Here is a 20,848-nt window from a genome sequence, read left to right as displayed (position 1 = left end):
GTATAAAAAAAGACACGGCTTTCTTTATCGCCTGCAGATGAATACATTGAGGAAATTCGCTAGTCAGAGCAATATAGCGGGTAATTCAAACTCTCCCATAATAATGTCTAAACTACTCGACTTTGATATGAGCGACATGAGACTTTTCTTGGACATTTAAAGAAACACATCTAGAAGAGGTTTTCATCGGATGATGAACCGCTGGTGTACCGCAGGGGTAGGTTGGGGCTGGACGGATCGTTACGGCACTTCTTTTCCTGGACGGAACTTTTTGCACCGATTTTGTTACAAGAAACAAAATACCAAATTTCTCCTAAATAAAGAACCGAATTGTGAAAACATTCTCATTTGTTTATAATTATAATGATACTTATTATATTGATGATATAATGATATTGAATTATAAGTATCATATGTATTACGTATTAAGCTTATGTAATTATCATACGTATTACTCTTATGTAATGTTGTACTGTAGTAGTTATTATTTTACATAAAGCGTAATATGTACAGTATTTAACATCACTCAACTAATAAAGGTGTAACGGTTTTAAAACTAACTTCGAATGGAACTTAGTTTTTAACGTAATATTAATAAGACTATACAAATATTTTAAAAAATACTCATAGAGTATAATTGAAAAAATAAAACTTTCAAGAAAGCGAAATAATATACACGAAATAAATATTACTGATAAGGAAAAGAGAAACTTTTGCTACCATTCCTACCATTCGATCGGCATAAATATACGATTATTCAATTGCTTGTATAACAACTGTGAAGTTATACGGAATTAACACTAGTTTTGCAAGGCCGGATAGCCGAGCGGTCAAGGTGGCAGTCTACCGATTTGGGTGACCCAGGTTCGAATTCGAACGGGTCGAGAAATCCCCAGGAATTTTTCGGGGGGTGGTCCGTTCGGATATGTTGGGCCCCGCCCCTCACCACCCGGTCGCCCCATTGTGGGCCTGCCCGAACCCATAATGGGCCTACTAAAAAAAAGGCCCTCTTAGTGCCTACAGGGCGGAAAGAATTTAAAAAAATTACAGGAAATTAAAAGAATTACAGGAAAAAATGAAAATAAATAAATTTATTCAAATATCTAAAAACACGGAATTCACAGATTTTTAATTTTCTATTGTGTTTCTTTGTGTTCACGAAGCACAAGAAGAGATTTGCATTTGGCAAAACATTCTTTTTTCGTTGTGCTATAATTGTTGGGCTGCAATTTGAACACATTGTAGACCTATAAATTCCCACCTTTGTCTGGCTGTTCTTTTTTAATCTCGAAAACGGAGTTAGATAGATGAGAGCCGAGACCAAATATGGAAATGTGAGGCTCTGGATAGGTCCGAACCTCGCTGAAATTCGCGTTAAAATCATTTCTTTTTAGGAAAAAATTATTTTTTAGAGAAAAAAAAATAGAAGTTATAAATAGTTTTTCTTAATGAAAACGACGCGAACTTTTAAACAATAGAACAATGGAGAAACGTAGATTGTCTATCTCCGAATGGGAATCGAATTAAACTTCGATTTTGACCTCTCCCGCGCCCCCGAAAGGTTTCGAATTGTCACCAGATGACGAGGAGAAACCAATCGGAAAGTGGAATCGGAGGAAAACAGATAAAACCTGAGAATTCAAGGACGCGAGGGCTTCTTCTCCCGAAAGTTCCAAGTGACGGATCTATTGTTGTGTGTGTGTCTCGTGCCCATCTTCGTTTCCGTCTCCTGACCTCGGATCGACATCTTTCCATCAACGGAAGTCGACCGCATCGTCCTGGAGTCGCGGAGTCGTCGAGGGAACTGGCCATTCGCGACCTAGGAACACTCCTTCAAAATGGGACTATATGGGAAAGGAGAGGAAGACCCAGAGACTGCTGCCGACCTAGAACTTCCAAGATCGCGGAAATCTTGTAAGCTTCTTTCGTGTCAAATAAACGGTTTCTTGTAACCGTAGAGTCTGTCTCAGTGCCGATCACCCACATACGAGCCTTCGCGACCGCTCGACCCTCTTGACATAGTCAGCCCCCAGTCGGAAACCTCACAGAAAGATTAGGGGCATTATGCACCAATTAACTATAAACGAACTATTTGTTCGTTGTAGCTTAAAAACAATAAAACTAAAAATCTAAAATTGTTGGTTTCGTTTTTTTTCTCTTCGTTTTTATAAAGTATATACGAACTTTCTATGCAAACCGTAAGTCACTTTATTTCAATTCAAAAATTTTCCCCTGAAAGGAGTTAGATAGATGACCGGCATGACTCTTTTGCTAACATGAAAAGTATACTGTACAGGGCAAAAGACTGCTAATTTGAGACCGAGAGCATATATATTTTAAATTAAATATTAGGTTGGGGAAAAAGAAATCCATTATTTTTATGTTTATTTTAAGACTTTATTTAACGTGGTTCGGATTGTCCGATTTAGGTCAAATATGCACCGTTTTGTTTTATAATTTGTTGACATTTTAAAGGTAACTTCATAATGCCTCTCTCATAGAAGCCCTGGTCCCTATTGGCAAAAAACTCAACTAAGCGATTTTCGTGATCTTCTCTTGACGCCAATTTTTTATCACTAAGGAAGTTTTGCAATGATAAAAAAAGATGGTAATTGCTTGGTGCCAGGTCCGCACTATAAGGTGGATGCATCAAAACTTCCCAACTAAGCTCCCAGAGTTTCTGGCAAGTCCCTATAGACGTGTGTGACGTGGCGTTGTCCTGATGAAAAACAACACTTCTCCTGTTGGCCAATTCTGGCCGCTTCTGATCAATTGCTAGCTTCCAATGGTTTAATTGTTGACAGTAGAGGTCCGAATTTAATGTTTGACCATATGGAAGCAGCTCATAGTAGATGATTCCTTTACAGTCCCACCAAATGCACAGCAAATCCTTCCTGGCCATTATTCCTGGTTTGGCCACCATTTTGAGCCGCTTCACTGCGCTTTGACCACGCTCGTTTTCACACAATATTGTCATATGTGACTCATTTCTCATCCCCAGTCACCATCCATTTAAGAAATGGGTCGATTTTGTTCCATTTGGCCAAGGCTTTGCAGATGAAAATTCGATCCATCATGTTTTTTGCGTCAATTCGTGTGGCACCCAAACATCAAGCTTCTTTTTGAATCCAGCTTTAAGCAGATAGTTTAAAACTGTTTTGTGGTCAATCTTTAGCTCCTGGGTGATGCTACAACTGCTAACATGCTTGCCCATTTCAATCATTTCCATGATTCTATTGACATTTTTAATGACGGGCCTACCTATGCGAGGTGCATCTTTAACATCGAAATTACCAGAATAGAATCGACGAAACTAAAATTGTGCATAATTGGCTGTGACAGTATCGGGACCATAAACATCATTCACAATTTCAGCCGCCTGGATTGCATTTTCGCCTTTATCAAAGCAAAATTGTAAAACATACCAAATTTTCTCTTTGGTAACTTCCATCTTTTACACCTTATAACTCACAACTAAATCGACCAATCAAAAAACTGTAACAGAATTTTTTTTAGTATAAAATGTCACTTTTCCAGTGAGCACAAGTCTGAACTTGTTTGATCAATACTTTACGAGATATATATCACTACAGCCATCTAGCAACAAAATAATGGATTTCTTTTTCCCCAACCTAATAAATTAAAAAATATATGATTAAAAATTACAGTTCGGTATTGTGACAATGTCGCAATAAATAATTGCTTGTTTTCATTAAAATGTTACTACATATTACAAATTCAATGTCCAAAAAGCTACATTATCGCACTATAAATTATTAAAGTCTATTATTTTTTAAGTTGGAGAAAACTTTCAAGAAATCTAGTTAGTAAAGCTGCGGTTAATAAATCTATTTGGGCAAGAGAAGCAAGTGGATGGCAGGGGCGCTAGAAGCAGGTACAGGATCTGAACTGAGTGACCATAGACGAGGGTTGGGGTCACTGACAACCTTTTCCTTTTCTCCATTAAAACTGGCAAGAAGAAACATTGCGTTTAATGGTTTCCCGACGCTGAAAACAATGCACGGTAAGGACACAAAATGCGAGGTTCATAGAAAAGTGTTTTTAAGAATATTTCCAAGCCTTTCTCACACAAGGGAAAATGGGTTAGGGAGCGTTGGGGTACGGTTGGGGGACGTTGGGTATAAGTTTACAGAGACAAAGGGTCGGTGGTGATGGGAATCACTGTTCTAAAACAATCACAATTACATAGTATACGTATGCAATTGATAACCGAACACTTTTCTTTTATATTATAACTAGGCGTGCCCGTGTGGGCAGACCTACTTATAAATTTTAATAACATGAAATTATAGTAACACAGGCTGAATGCGAACGCTTAGCATTTGCTATATTTATGTGAGACCCGTAATTTTTTTAGCTAATTTTCAGCATCCATGTTACAGTGTTACCCCTCGGGGTGCCTGGTGGGGTCTGAGAGGCCCGACTCATTTTCAAAAGTTCATAACTATTTTAATATTTGCGTTATCGACTTAAGGTTATTAGTAGCTTCAGTTCTCTTCATGCGCTTGCGATCCCCGCAAAATTTTTAATTCATCGCGCGATATCCTGCGAACAAGGCGTGTTTGAATAAGTGCCGGGTCTCACAGACCCCACCAGGCGCTCCGCGTTGCAAAAGTGTAAGTAATATTTTTTGTGTTTGCTTAATTTATAACACGTTTACGTTGTCAGTAGATAAACGTTTAAGCAGCTACTGAGCGTCTGTAAAAAATGATCCAGATTTATTTGCATGGGACATGAGAAATTCCTATGGGAAAAATGCCTGAATTCTCAATTTCAAATTTTAAGTGAAGAAGCTTAATTTTTATGCTTTAACAGATAATTATATTAAGTGCCATTAAAATGAAGCCAAAATACTTAAATTATAATGAGATTACATCATGATTTCTAAAGAAACAAAGTTAATATTTTTGTTACAACAAAAAAAGTTGATGTTTTTTATTATGTAGTCGTGTAAATAAATATTTCACGTAAATCAATGATTGTTTTATTCTAAATATGTCTTAATAAACCTATTGTATGTATATATATATATATATATATATATATATATATATATATATATTAACATAACATTAAAATTATCTTTACAAGCCATATAATGTAGTGTTTTATTTTGGGGTCTGTGGGACCCCATCAGGCGCTCGGTGGAAATTTCTTCACCAGGCACCCCGAGGGTTAAATATGTTACGAATTATGAATCAGCAAAGTTTTAATTTGTCTATTATAAATCAAAGAAGAAAACCCTGAGAGAAATCAACATATTTCAGTGTTATCAAAAAGATCGATTGAAATTTGATGCCAACTTTGCCCATAGACTTAACAATGTGAACTTTGATCTTGTATATCTCCGGTCACAGGTCGAATTTTAAGATGTTATTTGCGTCATTACCTAAACAGATATGGATTAAATTTAAATTATTTAAATCGGTTAAGCAGTTTCAGAGGAGTTAACCGTAGCACAGACATCAAAGTCGTCGCTAAGAGAGCCCCGCTCAATAAAAAATGAAACAATTCAGTGATAAAATGTAATTTTAGATTTGCTGTTTAAGACAAATTTTTTTAGTTTAAATTTTATTCCTAAAGCCTCTGGGGAGATCCAACACACACACACCTTCGTATAAAGTACGCCACAGATTTAGAAATATAAGCAAAGTTTTAAATAAAGTTTACGGTAATAAACTTTACTGATTTGTTTTAAAACTAACTGATTTCTATTTTTTATATTAAAAATAAGAGTGAGTGAGAATTAGAAACAAATTTTCGATTTTAAGATTGTTTTTAGAATGAACAGACGCACGGAGGAAGCCATCTTTTTTTATAGTCAACTATAGTATTGTTTCCATGAAAGGTTCGTTTCATTGTCCGAGGCATTCTCTAAAAATATGGATTAGACGGGATAAATAAACAAAAAAGCAAATACAAAGGTATACAAAAAGGTTTCTAAACTACATAAGAATCAAAAATCTAAGATGCATGACTTTCTTCGGACAATTTATTTACATAATAAAAAGTCAAACAATTTAATTATATTTGTATTTGTGATAATTCGAAATCAAAAAATTGATTTTTATGATTTTAATATTTATACTTCAGTTCATTACATATTTATTTAGAATTCTTATGTAAATACACATTGCATCGCACGTATCAGATGACATTTTACAGAAATCAAGACATTTTTAGTTTGACATTCGTAAATTTAAATTAGTTAGGTTATTTCTATATATTGACAATACTGTACTTTATTATGTATTAAATTAATATTAACACATAAACCCATTTAGTTTGAAATTAAATTCGTTTTCGCATTTTAGTATTTTTAATACAATGATTTATTTTTAGTGAAATACCTTTGTTGTAGGATATATAAAAGAAGAAATTTATTGGAATGGTAAATACGGACATAAATCGCATCTTTAACAAAATAACACGGATCCGATACGAATTCGATTTCTGCCCTTTTTCCTCTCATAATCTTAATATTAGCGAGGTTGAAGCCGAAGTTTTCAACGCGAAAACGTGTACGTCGGACGTTCGGCGCCGCTTTCCCGCAAGCCTAGAAGTTTGACAATGGCGTTTGGAATGTCGAGCATGATTTTACTGACTTTCCAAACACTATTGTCAAACTTGTAGACTTACAGGAAAGCGGCACCGAACGTCCGACGTACACGTTTTCTCGTTTAAAACCTCGGCGTCAACCTCGCTTTTCTGAATGGTAACGGAATACGCCTATACGAATGTAGAAATGAAACTCGGTGTATGAAGACGAGAAGTTTTAAATTTGATATTTAAACACGGAAACGAATAAGTTTGACTATTTTTTAACTTATGCCAAACCTTTTTTAAATAAATAACGTAGAATTCTCGAAATAAACCACGATATTTTATGAATAAAAAAAAAAATAAAAATATTTGCTGATTTTAATATTTAAAATTAATAAAGAGACAGAAACGATCGATAATTTATCTATATTACATTAAAAAAAAGAAAAAAAATTGGAAGGAAATTACTCGAATTGACATGGCTACAACGAATTTCCGTATTATTGTTGCGCAAGCATAATAGACAAGTGTTCAAACACGGATCGTGATTGGCAAACATACACTGCAAAGTGAATGACGTCATCAATAAACAAGTATCTTTCAAGGTTAGGGTTAATCGAATGGTGTTGAAAAGTTTCCGATAGAAAGTCTGGTGTGGTCTCGATTATTGCACAAGTATTTGTCAAGGAAAGTCTCGAAATGGTATCCAAAGTGGCCACATAAGTAAACTGAAATGTACAAACTCCTATTTCTTTTCCTTCTTCTTTTCACATGTGGTGGATTGTTGAAGACCGAGAGTTCCACCGAATCTTCCAAAAGTAAGAGCCAAATTTATATATTATTATTCATTTAATATACATTTATAATTTACTCGTGCAAACATAATAACTATAAGGATGATCAGAAAAACTGACAGGTTTCTGTATGACAAAAATATTAAAGTACTTAATAGATTCAACAAAGAAAAGATCATACTTTGTATTAAATCTTTATAAATAATACACTGATTCAGATTATACATGATTCAAACTAATCAGATATACAAATACATTGTACAACACTCAAAGTTCAAAGCACAGTGTTAACACTACAGTTAACAGATCATTATCCTGTGCTTGTTAAATAACATGCCCAGGATAATGATCTGCAACTGTTGTTATGATGAGTAATAGATGTGTTTTCATTTCAGCTGATGTTTGAAATTAGTTTGTTTGTATGTTAGTTCTGAAAATATTATCTTTGGTTATTTATTTTGGGATGAGTTACAAATGAAACTCCCTTGTTATGTACTGTATGGAAATTATCGCTTGTAAAGTGCGTAAATTTAATTTAAAAAATTAGAGTAATTACGAAAAAATGCGATCGTAATTAAATTAAGTTTCATTTTTTTTTTTCTTGCGTTACGATCTTCCTAAGAAATCTTCCTTACCCTAAATATCGGTTATCGTAAGAAATATTTATTACATAAATAATTTAGACAACTCGAATGATAAACAGCTTGCTTTTGAGGCCAGATGTTTTTAGTGAATAAAAGATACGCCGTGATCTAAATCTGTTGAGAATATTAAAGTATGTTTTTTGTCATTTGCTAAGATGTTATTTTGTTATAATTGTAAGTTAAAATAGTTTAAATTTTCGATACATTATGAAATATTTAAAGAGAAAGAAGAAAAAAATTTTATCTGCTATCTGATTGTTATTGATTTTGATGTGATTGTGTTCAGTAAATATCTCAAAAATACTTTGGAATAGAAACTTGAAATTTTATAGGATAGTTTTAAAAGATTAAAAATATCCTTTGACATTCTGTCAGATTAAGAATTTTAGAAATTTCAATATGAAAAGTTATAAAAAAATTAAGTAACATATTTTTCTTTAAATGTAATATTCTAATTATAATTACTGGAAAATTTAATCTAATTGTAAACAGTTTTTAAATAAATTCAATATTAATGGTTTATACTACATTACACTGTAAAACACCAGGATGTGTAAAATACTGCACTCTCTACTGAACTTAGGTTATAGGTTATACACCGGTTATAGGTCACTCCGGTTATAGGTTCTAAGAGTGCAGTATTAATGGTTTATTTAAATGATTTTTAAAATTTGTTTATAAAAAAAAAGCATTCACTATTTAATGCAGTTAATTTCTTAAAAACATTAACTTTTTACATTTTAAATTTGTGCATTATTACACAAATTAAAATGATCTTATTTATAGTACAGCAGATATCAAAAGTAATTTTATTATTATAAATACAGTATAGGCAAAACCTATTCAAAATTAAAATATAATATGTAAAATTTGTAATTGTCATTTACAATTGAAATAGTATACTTAATATGTAAGTTACATAAAGTTTGTTATATTGGGAAAAGCCAAGGCTTGTTACATGGTGTATAATTTTAAATAGAAAATAATTTTATTATGACAACACAACATTATATTAACCTGATAAGTATAAATTAATACACAATCAACCATGAACCGTACGAATTGGACAGATTACAAGCAACGTACAATAGAGCATCGATTATTTGAAACAATTCGGGACTGGGATTGTTCGGTTAAGAGATTTTTCGCATAACTGATCATTTTTAAAAATATATATATTAAGCACAAAACTGTATTGTATATATTTTATATCATATGTTTTATAAATACATATCTTATGTAAAGTGGTACATTAAAATAGGCCTACAGTTTAGGTTGTCAGGAAGGGAAAGAGTGCTGCAGCGCCACAGCACTAGTGGAAATTTGAATTTGCCGACTGGAACGCTTTCGGTTAACCGACGTTTTGGTCGATCTGTATTCGGATAATCGATGTTCTACTGTAATTTTCAATTTTAATATTTGTTGCTTGTAATTTGCCCAATTAGTACAGTTGATGGTTAGTTGTGTATTAATTTTATTACAATTGTTATTCTTCATATTTAACATAACATATAATAAAGTTATGTAGATTACATGAATCAATTTTAGTTATTATATTTAAAAATCATAAAATAAAATTTAATTTTTTATGTCGTACTTTTTCCAACCAAAATGGTACAGTTGTTTTATTAATTATATTTTTATTTCATAGTTTTCATAAAACCTATAAAATAAAAAAAAAAATATTTAGGCAAAACTTTCAATTTTTCTAAAGACTATTTTAAGATATTTTGAAATTTTTGTCTGTTATATTTTTTATTGTATTATGTTGCAAATCAGAAATAAATTCCTTCTTCATTTCGAATTTAATATAAGTAAAAATTTTGTTAATAGCGAGGTTGAGGCTGAAGTTTTAAATGCGAAAACGTGTATGTCGGACATTCAGCGCCGCTTTCCTGTAAGCGTAGAAGTTTGACAATGGCATTTGGAAAGTCAGTGGAATCATGCTCGACATTCCAAACACCATTGTCAAACTTCTAGGCTTGTAGGAAAGCGGCGCTGAACGTCCGACGTACACGTTTTCGCATTTAAAACTTCGGCCTCAACCTCACTAGTAATTTCCAACTTTTTCTAATCGCTATATATAAATTTATATATGGAATTTACATAGAATTAAATGAAGTTGTAGTTCTTTTTGAATGAATCTTCATTTAGGAAAAAACAAATATTTTACAAGTTAAACAGTCCTTCTATATTTATTTATATGATGCACGTATTGCATATTCCTACTTCTCATATTTTTCATCTCTTCATTCTTTTTAAGTAATTAAATTTTAATAAGAATTAGCACTTGAACAATACTTCTCTAATATTTATGAAAACTGATTCTAAATTTAGATTTTACAATTAATTTGTAAAATGGGAAACAAGCTTAAATACCAAATTCTAACTCAGTGTTATTTGTCACATATTCTGTAGTTACCTAACCTTACTTTCAAATTCCGTACTAACTGAAATAAAATTCAATGAATCATTATGAGATTTGATTTAATTTTTATCGAATATTATTAATTATAAAATAAAGTAAATATATTTTCCAACAAATTCATTGCTATATTACTTTATTTTGAAATACATAATTGAAAGTTAAAATATTACTCGATTAATATTTATGAAAATGAAATGAAAATGATCTATGATAATTTATATCGTTGGAATGAATTTTCGTCATTTTACATTTTGATCGAATTCTTTTAGTTTAACATTTTTATTACATACAAAGATCTTTATTTAAAATTACTTTCCTTAATAAGTTGAAGTTAAGTAAAACATGAATTCAGAACATAAAATGATTGGTTGTTTCCAACATGTTAATGTGTCAAGGACACCTGACAAATTGGTTGGATGTGTCATGTTAATGTGTCATTTGATCTTCTATTAATTACCTTTATTTTGCTGCATATTAAGTCATTCTACAATTTAAAAAAAATAATTACTAGTAATTATTTATAAATTTGTTTCATAATTAAATATTTTAGAGAAATTCTAAGAGTTAGATTTAGCTAGATACACTGTTTTTTATGAATTCCATTTTTAATTATAATTAATAACATTATTTGAAACTTTTCACTTTCACAAATAATTTTTCGGTATATTTAATGTTTTTAGTAATTTTGAAAATAACTTTATGCAATTACATTATTCATTTTTATTTAAGAATTATAAAATATTTCAAGATAATGAAATAATTACCATAATTAGTAAAAAGTACAATATATAGCCTATGTATAGGTATGTACGTGTGTGTTTTATTACTTAGAAATATAAATCCTTACACTTTACACATAATTAACATTATTTCTTCTTGTCTCATTTTATTGCTATTGGTGAGGAAATGTTAATAAATTCTAATATCTAATGAAATTACATACATATGAACACTTTTTTGTTTTGTGCAAATGATTGAAATTAAAATTTTTTGTCTGTAAATATTGATTTATTCTTATATTAATAACATTTTAATATTTCACGAAATATTAAAATAATTAATAATAATGAATGCAATTACTATGATATGGTAATTCAGAGTTTTCTAAAAATACTTCATTTTCGCATTATTTTTAAGAAACAATAACTTAAAATAGTCTGGAAAAAGTTAAAAATTTAAAACAATGATGCATAAACAAATAATTCTAATTAGCTTTCAATCATAATAGTAATAATTCATCGTGACTTTATGCCGAATCATTTTGGCAATTGACGTACGAATATAAAGAAGTTTAAAATAGCCAAGTTTTTTAATATAATTTGATTATAATGTATCAAACTGTTAAGGCTGTTCTGGGTTATAAGAATTCATTTGATTAATCAAATTTGTCTGATTGATTAATCAGATATAGACTGAAAATAACAAAAAATTAAACTTATTGATTAAATAGTTTGGGTTAATTAGATTTGAATTTGGAAATAGTTTTTGTTCTTAAAATTGTAAATTTAATGTTTTTAATTCCATTTTTAAGTTTTTATTATGATTCCAATATTTTTTTTCCAGTTTACTTTTCTCTCCTGTTATAATTAATATAAAATGCAATAAACATTGAATACTGTAATAACGCAATAAACGTCGTCTACTATTAACACTGTAGTGGGTAACACAAAGTCACAAATGAAAACCTTTTAACAGTGTTGTACTTTTAACTTCTACGTACTATGTTTATATCTCGGGCAACATCGTTCTGGCGGCCTGGAGGGGGTTGACATTTAGTTCTCAACCTGAAGAAGGCCTTGGTGGAGGGCAAAAACGTTAGTTGGTTCTCTGTCCAATACAACACTGTTAAAAGGTTTTCGTTTGTGACTTTGTGAATACTGTAATGTTTCTGTAATTGAATATCATGTGTATATTTTTTTAACATGTTGACAATGTACTCCACACAGAATTTTCAACACTTTGATTTTATAATAATGTTAATGCACTTAATATGAATTATGGTTTTTTCATATTTTGAATAAATAATGTGAAAACTGTGATAAAAAAAAAATTATATAAAATTGGTCATAAAGAGAACCATAAAATGTCTTGATGCATAAAAAACAAAATTAATATACATTATTAATAGAAGTAACTACAAGACAATTATTCTTTGTGTTTGTTATCCTTGTATTTCTTGTTTAAACAAAAAGTAGGCTTACATTTTTGTTTAAAAAATAAAAACTTTTACTAGTTAAAAACATCAGTCCTTCAAGTTCTTCTAAATTACTTTTATAATTGGTAAGGTTTTGCTTTAAGCTATGATAAAAGTTATTAAAAAAATTTCAACAAGCATCAACATCTAAAATGTGATAGTGCCGAATTACTTAGCATTTAATTATTAATAGTAGCAGTAAAATAGCTCAATATAATCTGGTAATCATTTGGCTGTATAATTTTAATTCTTTTTTATTTTTTGTATGCGAAACTTTTAAAAATCGTATTCTGGCTAAAAAATATTTATCATAAAAATGAGCAAATATTTATTGTGACATCATCACAATTCCAGGCTGAGATTTTTAATCATATTTTAAAATTTATTTAATTTAAAATATATGCTCTCCACCTTTAAATTAGTATTCTTGCTCCTGTACATCATACTTTTCCTTTAGCAATCGAGTTGTGCCAGTCATCTATCTGATTCCTTTCAGGGGAAATTTTTAAATTGAAATTTTGTGACTTCTGATTTGAATTAGAAATTTGTATATAGTTAATCAGGGCCTTCTACCCTTAAGCTTTCCATATCTGGTCTCGGCTTTCATCAATCTAACTCAGTTCTTGAGATTAAGGAAGGACAGGTGGACAACAGTGGGCATTTACAGGTCTACAATTTTTTCAGATTGCAGCCTAATAAATTGACATTCTTACACAGGATATCTTTGGCTTTGTGTTTGTGATAAATACATAATGAAAACCATACAATGAATGAAAGGTAAATTTTTGCTTTTTTCTCTTCTCTCTCCCGACAAGGTTGGTTGGTGTTTGATACTGATATATATCTTTGTTTTCTAAACAGTATGATGTTTAACAGTATATGTGTGAGGACCTCTATGTTTGTTGCATTTGTAATGCAAGTGTTTTTGAAACAGTTTAATAGTTGTTAATGCATTTTAATGATATTTTAGGGTTGGCCCCTCCATCCTCTTCACCCAAAACCCAATAAACACTACCAAATGTAGAATCTAATCATGATGTGTCTCTGTGGATGTACTGTGCTGATATATAGGGTATAGTGGCTCCACTCCATCATCTCCATTCTAATTTCGAAAAACATGACCAATAAAAGAGTTATTTTTAAAAATATATTAAAATTATTCTAAATCAGCAAATTTTTCTGATTGTGAATATATTTTCTCATTTTGAAGGTACTGTACCAGTTCTCTGGAATTAACCCTTTTGCTGGCAAAAATGAGAATTTTTCATGCTTGATGTGTTTGCTACTTTTGATAATACCTATTCTCTCAAGAATTTCTCATATCTGATAACCTTGAAATTATTAACTTTCCAGGCAAAGCCTGCTACCAAGCATTACCGAGCAAGAACCAAACCTAATGTTGAAAGGATTAAGATGTTTTGATTTTTTTGTTTTTTTAAGCTTGCTTATTCCAGTTGGATAAAGGTTAAACTATTCTGCAATTGCTTTTCTCATTATGTTCTTTTTTAACAGTTTGAAAATTTTATTTTATTTTCTTCCAATTTTTGTTGTCCATAATTCACTTAAAAAATTTATCAAATCCTACATCAATATTTATTTTTAATTTACAGTCAGTTTTACAATATATATATATAATATAGGTTCAAGACATATATATATATATATATTTGCAACTTTTAAAACAAGATTTAAACTTAGGCAAGAAATGAAAAAAAGCAAGACGTGCTGGTAAGAAAACTGTACTTAAGTATGGTAAATTGTACATTGATAATTTAGTCTATTCATATAATTGTATTTATGGATAGAATAACTGATGATGATGATACAGTAGAGAGTCGTTTATCCGAACACTTTCCAGTCGGACTGTGTTGTGCTGGAATCGAACTTTTTTGATACTAGATTTACTTCTAAAGTATAATTTTTGTTTTTATATTTTTCAATATATTTATTTTGTTTGTACAAAATGAAGAAATAATTTTTAACGATACAATAGCCTCGATTATTATTATAAAAATTTTCGTTAGACCTAAAATTGACAAAAATTCAACACTAAGCGACATGCAATGGAGAAAAATTCAACATGAAGTGACACACAACGGAGAAAAATTTCAACATCGGACAGGTTAATATATTTTTTCATACATAATCGGTTATCTGAAAAATCAGTTATTCGAACAACCCCAGTCCCCATATGCTTCGGATAAACGACACTCTACTGTATAAAGAAAAATTTTCATTTTCCTTTATGTTATCATCATTATTAGTTATCTTTTAGTAATTTTTTATTTTACGAGTAATTTTACAGATTTTTCAAATAATTTGAAAAAACTGTAAAAACGTTGGTTAAAGTTGGGGTTCTTTTTCCTGAATTTCAAATGTTTTGTTCTCTCTGAATGATTCTGCGTGAAGAGGATAGTTATATACTGTCGAAAGTACTCGCAAAATAAATTATTTTTGTATACCACTATCTGTTAATGTGACATATTATCTTTTTCTAATGTCTTCTTGGAGAAAATAATTTTGGTTTTTTTTTTTAAATACTTATAAATTTCTGGATCTACTCTTGGATTTATGGTTATGTTAGAACAGGCTATCCTGTTTCTAACTTAATCATATTATGTATGATTTTGTTTATTTATGTATGATTTATGTTAAGTTAATCTCATGATACTGAATGCAAATTCTTAGAATGTCTGAAAATAGATTACTGAAATTGTGTTACAAGAAATTATTATATTCATCAATTAATAAAGATACAGCCTTACAATATAAGTTTCACAAAAATCTTTCACTCTTTCTCTAGCAGTTTCTTAAGTCCATTAGATAGGAGAACAAATGTTTTCGACCATTTTAAAGGGCCGCCTTCAGGTTGTATAACATTGGAACGTCAGTTAACAAATATTTAAATGACGTCATTGTTTACAAAAGTTTCTTCTGTCTTATGATGTCATAGTTAATATAGTCATAGTTAACTATTTTTCTTTGTTATGATGTCATAGTTATGACATCATAAGAAAGAAGAACTTTTTTAAACAATGACATCATTTGAAATATTTGTTAACTGACGTTTCAATATTATAGAACGTGAAGGTGGTCATTTAAAATGGCCGAAAACATTCGTTCTCCTATCTAATGGACTTAAACTGCTAGAGAAAGAGTGAAAGGTTTTTGTGAAACTTATTTAAAGAAGCTCTAGCTTTTCATGCATGGAATATAACTGGCTTTGTGATATTCATAATATATTAAGTCAATTAGGATTTATGTATACATGAGAAAATCAAAATTCAAAGTTAATTAACACTTATTTGCCATCTATTCTGGAGATTTGTATGGCATAGCAGAATCAGTGTTATATCTGGAATGCCTGAAACTGTAAACTTTGAATACTATAAAACTCATCTCTGTATTGGTATGGTAAAATTACTTGCATAATTTCAATTAAATTAAAAAAGACATCATTGTTAGTGAAAGGAAAGATATTTAATAATAATTCTAATTAAAAAGGCAGATGGTATTTTTACAGTTTTAAAAAATATAGAAGAAACTAAGTGTGCTCAATTCTGTCATGTTCAAACACCAGGAACAAAAGTCTTTCTTTGCACAGACAACCTTTTTATTAGAGGCTATGCATCTACAAAAATATGTAAAACAGTTAAAATGTTCACTGATGATAGGCCAATAATTAAAAAAAATACATAATTTCAGTTAAAAAGTTAGATGGTATTTTTATAATTTAAAAAAATGTACCGTTGCAATTTAAAAAAAAATACTGTTTTACATATTTTTGCAGAGGCAATGCCTGTAATAAAAGGTTATCTCTGCAAAGAAAGACTGTTTTGTTTCTGGTGTTTGAATGTAACATAATTGAAGACAACTTTTGTCGTAATTATTATTTTAAAAAATATAGAAGAAACTATGTAATTTAAGTGGAAAAAAGAAACTTCAAAATATATATTTTTATATTGTAAAAAGTTTTAAAAATGTAAATATACAGTAAAAAAAAAAAAAGCATATTTCAAAACTCAAGGGATCAAAAAAACATGACTTTCAATTATCCAAACTTTTTTCAAATTGAATGTTTTTTGTAATTCCTGAATAAAATTATAACTTTATATCTTATATAATTTTACCAGTTTAGTTACAAATAATTTAATATTATGAGTTATTACTTAGTAATTTAAGCTATTTTGAAAAAAATCACCAGTTGGCATGTACTTAATGAAAACAAAACTACATTCAAAGGAAGACCTGAAAATAACATATGAATGAAGCTTAAGTGCTTCAATAAAAATTGTGTGTGAATTTCATCTAGAGGACCGATGGCTAGTTCTATTAAGAATTTACTGTCTTGAGTTTGAGATTACGAAAATCATCTGATGTAATGAAAACAATCTCTATTAATGGCTAAGACTATGTATGCATTCTATCCTGAATACACATGTGTATTTAATGGACTTTGGAATTATTGAAACAGTAGATTTTTGCAAAAATGCCCAAAATAATTAAATGCCGAATAAATTTCTTTTATAAAAATAAAAATAAAATACCTTTCTCTTCATTGGCAACATGTACCCGTACAATGCCAAACAAAAAATGGCACCCTTAAACTGGAATTATATAATTAATTAACTGACATCTAAATGTGAATTCCAGCACATAATAAACATTAAACATTAAAAATTTCTTTGTTTTCTGGAATTGTGCTGGAATTCACATTTAGGTGTCAGTTAGTTGATGTACAATGTCTGAATGACCTTGAATGGACGTTCAAAAAATCTACGATGTATAATTGGTGAAACTGAAACTGCCACTTGGGCATGGAAACTTTCTTATAAACACACAATATGATGGAAGATTTCAAATTAAACAATGTTTCTGTGGGTCACTGGACCAGATAATGACTTTGACTTTCATTGTATGCATATTTTAAATTATCCAAACTAAAATATATGCAAAATCTTATTCTTTTGGCAGGGGACTAGACTTGACTTTGAATTATGCGATACTTCAACTTATCCAATGTCGAAATAACGAGGTTTTACTGTAACATGTACTATTTATTGTACATTTCTTCAGTTTGAATTAAATATGAGATCTCATATTTTTATATTTATTAATATATTCATATTTATCTCATGTATTTATATGTCGTAGTAGTCTTAATAATATATAAAAAAAATGAAATCCCCAAACTCACATTAGAAGGCAAAATTGATGGAAAAAGATCAAGGGGAAGAAGACAACAAGGCTGGATGGACGATCTCAAGGGTTGAACTGGATACGGAAGAAATTATTCATAAAAGCCACAAAAGAGAACAGTGGTATTTGCTGGGTGCCAACCTCCTTTAGGAGAAGGCACAGACAGAAGAAGGTAGTTTTAAAACAGAATTTTGTATGAGTTGTATAAAATTTTGTTAATTCCATTGTAATGGTCAAGATGTCTATAAATTAATGATGAAATAAATAAGAGTTTTGAAGTATTTTATTAGTATTTTAAATGACAAAGTGGTATAATCAAATTCTATGTGGTTTTCTAAAAGAGATGATAAAATAAGAGTGACAAAGTTGAGATTGATAAAAACAACAGATGACTGTAAATGACTTTATTAACTCTGCCATCTTGGAAAAGACCAGGATTCAAATTATTCAATTTAATGTTGGTATATAAAATAATAATAGAAGGAAGGTTAGCCATGGTAATGGGAAATCATGGTAGCAGATAAACAGGATAGAGCCTTGAGAAATGCTGCATATTGGAGAAAATGGATTAAACAAGAAAAATCTTCAAATTTAATACTAAATGATTTTAGCAGAAGAAAGAATTGAGCCAATTTACAATCGAAGGATGGATATCAAAATAATTTAATAAAATATCTAACAGCCAAGAAGGTAACACAGAATCAAATGCTAGTTTAATATTGAGATAAATAATATAAGATGGTGGTGATTTACACTCAAAATGATCAAGAATAATGGCTTGTTTTGTAATAAATTGGAGCACATGGAGTGATTAAAAATAGAGCAATGCTGGTAGGGTGAAATTTGCACACATACTTTAGAATAAATTAAGACATGTAAACAATGCTCAAAAATCTTCATCATTGCAGAAAAAATAGCAATAGAATGAAATGATTTTCGATTATTTTTGGGAATAGCAATTAGAGTGAAGTTCATCCCTGTGGATGAACTTCAATCTAGAATTAAAAACATGGGTTGTTAAATCGGTAAAAATGCAAGAGAGAATTGTAGCTGATTAGTGTTGGTATTGGGTAAAATACAGCTGAAATCTGATCTAGACTATTAGTAGAAACTGACAATAAGGGAATAGCATTATGAATTTGTGAAATGAAAAAAGACTGCCATTAGACAGAAAAAAGACTCAGGGTAGTAGTGAAAAATGTGCATTATTGCTAAATGTTAAGTAATGGATCAAATCAATTGTAAATATTACAGATCTTGAAGTCTGGAATATTCAAAGAAGTCTTTTTTATGTTTAGAAGTTTAGGTGTAAAATCCCAGAACATTTCTGGATTATGTGAAAATCTATATATACAAGCCATGCCTTTAATTCCCTTTATTTTATGTATGTTTGTCCATGCTTTAATTGATATTATTATACACTTCTACTTAAACTTCTGTCTGAAGAGCTGATGACTTTTCACTAATTATCCGTTCCTATTTAATAACTCAGAGAATTATTTAAAAAGTTCTGTTTAGAAGCTGAATAACTAACTTTTGAACCCATTTCAATGTGGATATTGTTGACATTAAAATTTTTTATATTTATTTTTTTCAAATTTAGTTCAGAATTTATTATTATGGTTATTATTTTGGTGTTGGTACTTTGTATTTACTTGATTAATACCAGTGCCTTGTGGTATGTAGGATCAAAGTCAATGCATAACTACAGAAAACTTGTTGCTATGGGTATGTTCTATTTGCATTTATGTATCTATACTTAAGAATTTCCTTTGTGGCATGTGTTTAGTACAGCAGCTCTCTGTAATGTGATGTGTATTGATATTACTAAGATCTAATGTTTGTAGATTTTTGTGCAGTGTATGGTATGATGTCTGTATAAGAAAAGGCTGCAGTGATGATAAGTATCTTATCCATTCTCTACAGCTTTTTTTTCTTGGGTTATTTATTAAAATATCAGACAAACAGACTTATTCTTTTATCAGGCTATTAAAGCTAAATAATTGCTAAATAATATGGCAGGAGGTGAGCAGTTAGGCTACCATCTCTTATTAATTATAAATAAATAAATTAATTAAATTTAATTTTAGAATATTCAGTAATCTGGCTCTGGGCCAATCTTTTCTTCAATATATTATTAATATATAATCTGTAAAGTTATAAACATATACTGTAAATCAAAGATTTTTTAAATTTCACTTTCCTTTACTAATTGCAGATTGTAGTTTGTAGTGTGTAAATTAATAATAATGTATCCTTTTTACAGTTTTTTTATGTATAAGGAAATAGTGTGTGTTTTATATATAAAAAATTCATATTTCAAATAGGAAAGAATAAAAAATGTATTGATATTCAAATTAATAAAAAATATTGTTAAACTTATGTTTTTTCAAATATTTTTTTATATGCTTTCATATTTTATATATATTTGAAGTTTGAGCATAAATCTATATACTGTATTTTACGGACTATAAGACGCACTTTTTTCTTCGAAAAATTGCCTCCAAAATTCAGGTGCGTCTTATAGTCCGTAGCGTCTTATAGTCCGTAAAATACGGTATTATTATTATATATGAAAAAATAAAAATAAAGAAAATATCAGACAAATTAATTTTTACAGAGTTTACAATAAAGATAATCTTTTGCAAAACAAAATAAGAATAAAAGCTTGGTGTCTTTATTCTGTTTTATGATATTTCTCAAGCTAAATGAATTTTACACAATTAAGAGAAACTTATTTCTGAATGAAAGAGATTTATATACTAGGAGAATCAAATAAAGAAATGCTAAGAAATGATAATGAATTATTTGTTTTCTATGGATGAAACAAAAATACTTATTTTTTTGTGAAAAAAACATCTTAACTCTAGATTCAAAAATGCATGAATAATTTTATTTTGAGAGCTAGATAGTAGATCAAAAATAATTCTTCACTTAGAATGTTATTCAATGTAATGATTTTGAACTAGTTTTAATATTTATTTAGATTTTAATGATACTTTCCAGATAATTTCATGAATTAAAG

General features: G+C 29.7%; 1 protein-coding gene across 6 annotated transcripts in view; it reads left to right on the top strand.

Annotated features, from left to right (window-relative positions):
- Positions 1 to 7,115: 7,115 nt before the first annotated feature.
- The window catches only part of LRP1 (LDL receptor protein 1), a 271,088-nt gene continuing 257,355 nt past the window's right edge, over positions 7,116 to 20,848 (top strand). For all 6 annotated transcript variants that reach the window (XM_067267543.1, XM_067267545.1, XM_067267547.1 and 3 more), the window contains exon 1: positions 7,116 to 7,382. In XM_067267543.1, coding sequence (XP_067123644.1) covers positions 7,298 to 7,382 — 85 coding nt within the window. In that variant the 5' untranslated portion in view covers positions 7,116 to 7,297. The remainder of the gene's footprint in view (positions 7,383 to 20,848) is intronic.

Source organism: Centruroides vittatus, unplaced genomic scaffold (assembly GCF_030686945.1).
Source record: "Centruroides vittatus isolate TY-2023 unplaced genomic scaffold, ASM3068694v2 contig_3060, whole genome shotgun sequence".
NCBI lineage: Eukaryota > Metazoa > Arthropoda > Arachnida > Scorpiones > Buthidae > Centruroides > Centruroides vittatus.
Note: the sequence above shows the minus strand (reverse complement) of the source record. Positions and strands in the feature narration are given on the sequence as shown.